The following is a 10680-nucleotide window of genomic DNA, read 5'->3' on the forward strand; positions in this document are numbered from 1 at the left end:
GGAAGGAAGGAAGGAAGGAAGGAAGGAAGGAAGGAAGGAAGGAGGGAGGGAGGGAGGGAGGGAGGGAGGGAGGGAGGGAGGGAGGGAGGGAAAAAATTAGAAGAGATGGGTTATCCATTAAGAGCACATGCTGCTCTTGCAGGGAACTGGAATTGTGGCAGCCCACAACTGTCCAGCACTCCAATGGCAGAATCCGACACCTGATCTTTGCAGGCTCCTGTAGCCACTTGGTGCACATATATACACTCAACAGACACATATATACATAAAACAGATCAATATTCTTGTTAGAAGCAGAAATAAGAATTAGAAGTAAATTTGGACGCAGGTATGGTGGCGTGCATCTGTATAATCTCAGTACTGGGAAGACTGAGGTAGAAAAATCAGAAGTTCAAGACAAGCCTGGGTTACTGAGAGCGAACGGGTGAATGGTCGGGTGGGTGGGTGAATGACGAATAGAATGATTTATAGACCAAAGGATGGAGCATAGATGATGAACAAAAAGACGGGCAGATGGGTTAGGCGTGTAGCTCATTGGTAGCATGTTCACTCAGCACATATGAACCCCTGGGTTCCATCCCCAGCTCTATATAGACTGAGCACAATCTGTAACCCCTGAATCTGTGTGGTGGAGGCAGGACGGGCAGGAGTTCAGAGTTATCCTCAGCGGGGTAGGGAGTTCAAGACCAGGCTGGGCAAACAGATAAATGGGAAATGCATGGGTAGATGATGAATAGCTAGAGAGGAGTGGTGGAGAAACAATGGGTGGATACATAAAGATAGCTATATTGACAGATAGAAGAACAGATGAGGGGCTGCAGAGATGGCTCAGCGGTTAAGAGCACTGACTTCTCTTGACAAGGTCTTGAGTTCAATTCCCAGCAACCACATGGTGGCTCACAACCGTCTGTAATGGGAGCTGATGCCCTCTTCTGGCGTGTCTGAAGACAGTGACAGTGTACTCACATATATACAATAAATAAATAATATCTTTAAAAAAGAAAGAAAAACAGATGCAAATGTAGATATTTAAATAAACTGATGTATAGATAGAAACATAGAAACATAAATAATACAAAGATTCATAAATATATACGTGGGTAAACAGACACATACGCAATAGACTACATCTGGGGACTCTTGGGGAGGAAACACAAGAGTTTACGGTAACTAACACACGCTGTAATGCCACCAATGAGGAGGCTTCCAGACCAGCCTGGGCTGTGCATTACAATGAAGGCCAGCCTGAGCTACATAGCAAAACCCTGTCTCAGTAACGATAAATAACAACAAAAGAAGCCCTTAGACTAGTCTCACACTTTTCTACAGTTTAAAAATATCTCAAGCTGGACAGTTGTGGCGCACGCCTTTGATCCCAGCACAGGAGGCAGGGATCTCTGAGTTTGAGGTCAGCCTGAACTATAGAGTGAGTTCCAGGACAGCCAGGAAAACTCTGTCTGGAAAAAAAAAAAACAAAAAAGAAAGAAAGAAACAAAGAATGAAAGAAACAGAAAAAAAGCCAGGTCCCGGATGCTCAGTTCTGTATATTTTTACTTGTTACTCTGGGCAACCCCCAAGATCCCATGCTCAGGTCACTTGAGGGTTAATTATGGGCTCTACAGGAAGCCTCACAGCCTGTCCCAGGTATTCTCAAGGCCCCAGACACGGTAAAATGCTTCTACTGGCTTCTACAGCTCTCACCAGCCTTACTGCAATGACTCGGACTTCTCTAACCCCATCTCTCAGCCTTGCCACTGATCTTCTCCTGCGAACCTCTCTAACGGGATCTCTCATCCTTGCCGGCTGACCTTCTCCTTTCTTCCTTCCTGGCATGATCTCACCCTGTCTTTTCCATGACTTCATGAGGCAGAGAAAAAGATGCTGATCATAAACTCTGTGGTTTCCTGGAGCTTCCAGATACAAACATCTCAGGAAACTTTGACCTTTACAAAGTTCCTGTAGTGAGGGGAGATTGACTGAGTATAATGCATACCTATGATCTCAACACTTGAGAACCTCAGGCAAGAGGAGCTTGAGTTTGGGACCAGCCTGGGCTACCAGAAGGGGGAGGGGGAGGGAGAGGAGGAAGAGGAGGAGGAAGAGGAGGAGGAGGACGAGGAGGAGGACAAGGACGAGGACGAGGACGAGGATGAGGAGGACGAGATGATAATGATATTTGAAACTGGCCAGTGTGCAACAAAAGGGAGTGAGTAAGTTAGTAATGGCCTCTAGACAACAAAGCACTATGCAAATTTTTAAAAGAATAAGGTACTTGTTAATGAACTGATACAGAAAGATCTCTGATATCTAGGGAAATTTTGTCAAAAATGGGAAATAACAGTGGGCAATGCTCACTGCATATTACCTATGGAAGGAAAAATGCACACATGTGTGTGAATGTGTGTGTGTGTGTGTGTGTGTGTTCATTCACATGTATACATAGAGACTAGCCTCACATACGTACAGTAACAGTTGCCTCTGAGGAAGGGACTGGGACTCAGGAATTAAGAAAGCTTTCTCCTGTTTATGTGGTTCTTGGGTATGGGATATAATATATGTAACATATTATATGTATATATAATGTGAACTACCATAGAAGATGTGTTGTCCCTCCATATACACAGTGTCCATGTCTGTGGGCTCGACTAATTACAAGATCAAAAATTTTTTTAAGAAGGAGAAAAACAGGGGTTGGGGATTTAGCTCAGTAGTAGAGCGCTTGCCTAGCAAGCCGAAGGCCCTGGGTTCGGTCCCCAGCTCCGAAAAAAAGAAAAAAGAAAAAAAAAGGAGAAAAACAATTGGAAAAAAGAATAAGAAAGAGGTGGAGAAATGGTTCAGCAATGAAGAGCATTGGCTGCTTTTGCAGAGGACCTGAGTTCATTTCCCAGCACCCATAGGAATCTCACAATTGCCTGTAACTCCAGCTCCAGGGAATCTGACACCTTCTTTTGCCCTCTAAAGGCATCCTCCCATGTGTGACGGGCAGATACACAAGCATACACATAATTAAAAATGAATCTTATAAAACAAATAAATAAATAAATGATATAAAAATAGTTGCTTAAAGACATTATACAATATATAATATGAACTGAGATATAGATAGATAGATAGATAGATAGATGATAGATAGATAGATGATAGATAGATAGATAGATAGATAGATAGATAGATAGATAGATAGATAGATAGATAAAACAGAGGTCAGAGGTAGAACAGGAGGACAGGAGTCAAAGCCATCCTTGGCTACATAGTGAGTTCTAGGTTCATCCCTGGCTACATAAGAACCTATTTCAAAATAACAATAAGTTAGCCTGCTCCTTAAGTTTACATGCTTTTTTGTTTTCTTTTGAGACAGTGCCTCATGTAGCCCAGACTGGCCTTGAACTCCTGATCCTCCTGCCTCTTTCTCCTGAGCCACTTGTGAGGAGCTCTCAACTGCTTCATTTAACACATATGGCAGCCCATTGACACACTGATAGTTCGCTATGTAGTAAATCAAAGTGCTTAGAAAGAGGACAAGCATGCAGTAAGCACTCAGTAAATACCTATTCACAATATTTTAAAAAGTATTCATTCAAAGCTAGGCAGTGGTGGCACATGCCTTTAATCCCAGCACTCAGGAGGCAGAGGCAGGAGGATCTCTGTGAGTTTAAAGCCAGCCTGGTCTACAGAGCAAGTTCCAGGGCAGCCAAGGCTACACAGAGAAACCCTGTCTCAAAAAAAACCCCAAAAAATTATTCATTCAAACGAGAAATTATGTATAAGAGCTATCCATGGTGGTACATGCCTATGTTCCCAACACAAAGAAGGCTGGGAAGGATAGTCATGTGATTAAGACCATTGGGCTACATAGTGACATCTTGTCTTAAAAGATAAAGGATTGAAATGTTGTAGGACTCCTGCCTAGAATCCCCCAGTGAGGGGCTTTGGGTATGGCTCAATGGTAGAGACCCTGCCTAGAATCCCCCAGTGAGGGGCTGGGGGCATAGCTTGACCATAGAGCACTGACCTAAGAATTCAGTCACCCCAGTCCAAATCAGGGACTCTGCAGTTCGGTGGTCAATAAAGTGACTTCGTCTTCAGGAACATTGTGTAGTCAGTCGTAGTCTACCCTGTTCTGGAAACCCCAGTTGCTCAGGGCAGATGCTGAGGATTGGATGGGACCAAAGAAGGATGAAGAAAGCTTGCACCCTCCCTGTTCATCAAGTTTTCCATTTCCTCTTTTGTGTGAATGAAGCAAGACTATATCTTCTGTTACAGTGGTGCCGAATTACAGCTGGCCTAGCACCATGCCTTGACCTCAGGGTATGAAAAGGGGACCTGCCTAGAGGACACGGACAATGGGCTTTCTGGCTCTGCCGTTAACCGCCAAAGGACCCCAGGTCATCAGTGCTCCTGCCTGGGCTTCAGTTTCCCCTCTAACTTTTCTGATAATGACCGTTCTTCCAAACTGGCTGTCAAGACTCCCAGTGCTGACCTTCCTTAGATTTCTTTACTTGGCTTCTTCTTCTTCTTCTTCTTCTTCTTCTTCTTCTTCTTCTTCTTCTTCTTCTTCTTCTTCTTCTTCTTCTTCTTCTTCTTCTTCTTCTTCTTCTTCTTTTTTTCTGGAAGCAGGATCTCACTCTGTCACCATGTAAACCAGGCTGGCCTCGAACTCACAGAGATCCATCCTGATTGTGCTTCCCAAGTGCTAGCATTAAGGGCGTGCACCACAGCACCCAGCCTCTGCTTGGCAGTTTTAGAACAGTGTAGGAGACAGAACCCTGGACCACACTTAGGCTAGGCAGTGCTCTAAATCCCAACCAGTTTCTGCACTTGTTTCATTCTTCCTTCCTTTATTCATATTGTTTGGGTTTTTGTTTTTTGTTTTGTTTTTTTTGTTTTGTTTTGTTTTTGAGACAAAGTCTCAACAAAGTTGCCTGTGCTTCCCACAAGTCCTCAAGCCTCTGCTGGAGGCTGGGAGAGCAGGATGGAGACAACACCAGGGCTAATTTGCAAAATTATTTTTTGTTCTTGTTTTTCTGAGGTAGGGTCTCATGTAGCCCAGGTTAACCTCAGAATTACTCTATAAGATTGAACTTCCACCTCTTCTTCTGCCTCCTAAGTACATGTGCCACCCCACCCAGTCTTATGGGGTGCTGGTCATTGGACCCATGGCTTGCAGTACTCCCACAGAGCACTCTCACATCGGATCTCTACCTCCTGCCCATTTGTCTCTCAACACAGCATCCCACAGTGTAGCTCACGCTAGCCTGAATTAAAGTCACTACGTAACCCAGGCTGGCCCTGAACTTGGCCTCTTGAGGGCTCATATTACAGGTGTAAATGAACATGCCCAACTTCTAGAACTTTTCAGTTAGGAGAGCTGACTCCAGGGTTTCCTGTCCTTAAGAACCTTGTCGAGCCTACATTCTGGTGAGGCTGCTGTGGTACCCATCCATAACTCCTCTTAGTCCCTTGCCACATCCCATCCTCAGAGTGTGACCTAAGGACGCAGGCAAGAAAGGGTAGATGAAAGGAGCTCGGGGTAGGAACAGAGCAAAGAAAGTCAGAGAGGGAGAATGAGCAGAGAGAGGAACCCACTCACCATGTCCTGGCTTCTCCTGGGCTCTGTGGTGACCAACGATGCCTGAAGGCCCCTCCTGTCACTCGGGCTGCACTTCTTAAAGCCTCAAGAAGGGATGCAGGCAACTGAGAGGAAATGACTGTCTTGTTTCTCGGAGGTGCTCATTGGTGCACACTGCTGACCATCCCAGCTAGGGCTCCCTCCACCGGTGCTTACTCAGAACACCCTCCGCACCACCCAGAACCAACTAACCAGAGGAGAGACATCAGCTTGGAAAATAAAGGAAGTCTCTGGCCCCAGAGGGGGAAAAGGCAATTTCCAGGGCCTCTTCACCTTGGGGACACAGCTGCCTTCATGACCTCGGTTCCTCATCTGTGGGGGACTCTACCTCTTCTGAAGGAAGTCTTGGGGTTTCTGGGGTTTCTAGACAGCAGGAATAATGACCACAGCTCCCCTGCCTGGTGGCTTTTACAGCCAGAAAGCACACAGAGGGCTGAAGAGACGACAGAGGTCTTGGAGTTTTCTCCTATGGGGGGCAGGGAGATGTGGTAACTCAATCCTAGCATTGGAGACTGGGGCAGGAGGGTCATCCTAGGCTGCAGAATGAGACCTGTCTCAAATAATAAAGCAAAGCATGCTGGGATCGTGGTTTGGTTGGTTAAATGCTTGCCTAGCATGCACAAAGCCCTGGATGCCGTTCCCGGCACCACATAAAATCTGATGGAGTGCTGCATCTGATCCCAGCACCCAGAAGGCTGAGGCAGGAGAATGAGAAGTTCAAGCTCATCCTCCTGACTGCACAGTGAGTTCCGATCCAGAGTAGGCTTCATGAGACTCTTTGTAGCAGCAGTTTACAACCTTATAACACCACGACCCTTTAATACAGTTCCACCCATTGGGTGACTCCCAGCCATAAAATCATTTTGTGGGGCTGGAGAGACGGCTCAGCGGTTAAGAGCACTGACTGCTCTTCCAGAGGTCCTGAGTTCAATTCCCAGCAACCACATGGTGGCTCACAGCCATCTGTAATGGGATCTGATGCCCCCTTCTGGTGTGTCTGAAGAGGGCAACAGTGCACCCATATACATAAAATAAATAAATAAATCTTACTTTAAAAAATCATTTTGTTGTTACCTCATAACTGTAACTTTGCTACGGTTATGAATTTTAATGTAAATGTCAGATATGCAAAATACATGATATGTGATATCCTCTCCCCCAAGCGTCAAGACCCACAGGTTGAGAACCTATGCTTTTTTTTTTTTAACGATTTATTTATTTATTTTATGTACAGCATTCTGCCTGCATATGTGACTGCAGGCCAGAAGAGGGCACCAGATCTCATTACAGATGGTTGTGAGCCACCATGTGGTTGCTGGGAATTGAACTCAGGACCTCTGGAAGAGCAGTCAGTGCTCTTAACCACTGAGCCATCTCTCCAGCCCGAACCTATGCTTTTTAAGTAAGAAATTTGACTTAGGTCAAGCATAATTATGTATGCCTGTAATCCTGTTACTTGGACTACAGCAGGAGGATCAAAAATTCCAGGCCACCTGTATAGGAACGACCAATTTTAAAAAAGAAAAAAATCAAAAGATCACGTGTGTGGTACACACCGCTAAACCCAACACTCTGTACGTCTGAGGTCAATAAGGGCTACATAATGAAAGCCTATGGGGGGGGGGGAGAAAAGAGAAGAAATGTCATATTCTGTCTTTTTTTTTTTTTTTTTTTTTTTTTGGTTCTTTTTTTCGGAGCTGGGGACTGAACCCAGGGCCTTGCGCTTCCTAGGCAAGCGCTCTACCACTGAGCTAAATCCCCAGCCCCATTTTTTTTTTCTGAAGAGGGAAGAGTTTATTGCAGGTTGGGGATACCTGGAGAAGGCAAAATCTAACAGTGAGAGTGAACTGCGGGGTCCACCCGTTTCGAAGACAAGCAAGTAAAACAAATACAGCTATATGTACAATTATTAAAAAGAGTGGGGTGGTGGAAAACAGGAAAAACTGCCAGCAGCCTTCCAGAAGGTTGGTCACAGGACATTCAAGGAGCACCATGCGCCCCAGTCCCCGCTGGGTCTCAGCAGACCTGCAACAAATGGCTTTCTGCCTGCTCATGACAAAGAGCAGAGGTGAGAGGAGACCCTGGTGATGACACAGCAGAGCTGACCCTGCTCTGCCAAGAACTGCTGCACATTCCACAGCCCACAGGCCAACTCCATTAGCATTTCCTAAAACACACATAGGGGAAGTCAGGGGAAACTGAGGGCATGTCTGCTAGGTCTGTGAGCCCTGCACCCTGCGGGAGGGGATCTGCTTCCTAAGGCATCAGAATGCAGTTCCCAAAGTCAGGAATCCCAGAGGCAGCTGACCCTCTCAAGGACTCACTTCTATTCAGAAGTCAAGTGCCGGCTGGAGAGATGGCTCAGTGGTTAAGAGCACTGACTGTTCTTCCAGAGATCCTGAGTTCAACCACGTGGTGACCCACAACCATCTGTAATGGGATCTGATGCCTTCTCTGGTGTGTCTGAAGATGGCGACAGTTTACTCGTATACATACAGAAGTCAAGTGCCTCAAACCAGCTAAGTAGAGGAAGAGACCATGTTGCCTCTCACAGAACGGATAGTTGTGTCCTGAGGGAGCACTTGGGATCGTCCTTCGATAAGGAGAATCCTAATTCATCCAATGCATTTCTATAAAAACGATGTAGTTCCAGATGAAGTTGCACATTCTCTGGGGAAAGCGGCCAAGTGTCTACTGGACTAAAACACAGATGATTTAAAACAAGTCACTCCAAATCTGTCCCCATGATTGGCATGGCTTGCTTGACACAGCCAGGAACTAGAAAGGGCAGAGCCCAAAGTGCATGAGGCCATGCTGCACACTGGCTCCAGGACGCCCCAGTTCTGTTCTCAGGCAGCGACTGAACATACCAACAAACTGTCAAAGCAGCAGTCAGGAGAGAAGGGCTCTTTCAGCGAGGAGGTGATGGGGCCTGGTGATTATTCTGTCTTAACAGCATAATTAATGCTTTGTTGTTGTGTTTTCTGTTTGTTTGAAACCTGAATTCTTCTCTCTTGTCCTCCCATATCCTACCCTGAGTACCTGATGCATTGGCCACATGAGGCCACTGGGCCCCGAAACCTCTGTGGGTCTGAGCGAGATGGGCCATGAAGGGAACACAATCCGTGTTATTCAAAGATAACACGGGGGGGGGGGAGTTGGGGGAACTAGGTGTGGCCACGCATGTCTATAATCTCAGCATTTGGGAGGTGGATGCAAGAGATGGACGCCATAGCTCAAGCTCACCCTTAGCTATACAGACAGTTGGAGGCAAGCCCAGACAACCTGAGACACTGTCTCCCCAAAACAGCCTGGGGTGGTGGCACAAGCCGGTAATCCCAGCACTCAGAAGGCACACTCAGGCAGACCTCTGTGAGTGTGAGGCCAGCCTGGTCTACATAATGAGCTTCCAGCCAAGAAAGAGAGAACTGCCTCAAAATAATAAAAACTAAATAAAATAAATATCATAGGTTTACTGATCTGCTTTCTAAACCTGTTTAGCCTGTGGATGTGTGTGTCTGTGTGTGTCGACCAGAGGACAAACTGCAGGAATTATGTCTTTCCACCATGTTGGTCACAGGGCTGAAAACTTTTTTTTTCTTTTCTTTTTTTTTTTTTTTTTTTTTTTTCCGGAGCTGGGGACCGAACCCAGGGCCTTGCGCTTGCTAGGCAAGCACTCTACCACTGAGCTAAATCCCCAGCCCCGAAAACTTTTTGACTTACCTAATGGAAACCAAAAAAGCTGAAAAGGCTCATGACCCAGTATCATGGGAAGTGTGAGCTGCCCCTCATCCATAGCCCCAGTGCCCTAGAAAGCCTGCCCCCTGCAGAAGTGCATGAGCCAGCGGAGCAGGCAGGCAGCTTCCATCCACTGTTTCCCCAAGGGAAGCTCAAAGCCCACCATGGGGTGGCAATCAAACATCTCCTACCTCCACACACACACACACACCACACACACAGACACACACAGACACCACACACACACACACACACACACCATACACACACACACACCACACACACACACACCACACACACAGGCACACACACACCACACACACACACCACACACACACACACCATACACACACACACACCACACACACACACACCACACACACACACACACACACACACACACACACACACACACACACACCCTGCTGCGGTGCTGAGTGAGGCCTCAGGCTCCAGCCATAGTGACTTCTATGGCAGGATGTGGTGGGCCTATCATTGCAGTGCTGAGATGCAAGCAATCTTCCCACACTGCTCTGACCTGGTGGGTCTAGTATCTGCTCCACCAAGAAGCAGGAAGCAAAGACAAACAGACACACACACACACACACACACACACACACACACACCATACACACACACACACCACACACACAGGCACACACACACCACACACACACACACACACACACACCATACACACACACACACCACACACACAGGCACACACACACCACACACACACACACACACACCACACACACACACACACACACCACACACACACACACACACACAGACACACACACACAGAGGCGGAGGGGGGTTGGAGAGAAGGGAGGAGGACAGAAGAGGAAGAGGAGGAGGAGGAGGAAGAAGAAGAGGAGGAGGAGGACTGTGGGAAGTGCCAGTGCCAGGGGTGGAGAACTGACTGTTGAAGGCTGTCCTCTGACTGCCACTTGTGCACCATGCACCATGGGTGCACACAGAAAATAAATAAATAAATAGATAGTAAATAATATAAAGTTTAATTATATATTATATATTAAATATATATTATATAATTTATACTATATTATAGACACTAAATATATAGTATACTTTTATATGTAATACAAATTTATATTATTTATAAAATATATATATCATATATAAAATATTTTACTAAATATATATTTAGTATGTCTTTATATGATTTATAATATATTATATATAAATTATATATAAAATATTTTTAAAGTATTTATATTAAATAAAATGGAATTTTAAAAGCTAACTAATTAGGCTTGGGCACACAATAAACAAACAAACAGACA

General features: G+C 45.7%; 1 protein-coding gene across 1 annotated transcript in view; it reads right to left on the reverse strand.

Annotated features, from left to right (window-relative positions):
- C5ar1 (complement C5a receptor 1) overlaps positions 1 to 5684 on the reverse strand; it is a 10480-nt gene extending 4796 nt beyond the window's left edge. Inside the window, 1 exon segment of the mRNA NM_053619.2 lies at positions 5591 to 5684. Within this exon segment, the coding sequence (NP_446071.1) occupies positions 5591 to 5593 (3 nt within the window). The 5' untranslated portion in view covers positions 5594 to 5684.
- Positions 5685 to 10680: the final 4996 nt, after the last annotated feature.

The sequence above is a fragment of the Rattus norvegicus genome, chromosome 1 (genome assembly GCF_021556685.1).
Source record: "Rattus norvegicus strain SHRSP/BbbUtx chromosome 1, alternate assembly SHRSP_T2T, whole genome shotgun sequence".
Lineage (NCBI taxonomy): Eukaryota > Metazoa > Chordata > Mammalia > Rodentia > Muridae > Rattus > Rattus norvegicus.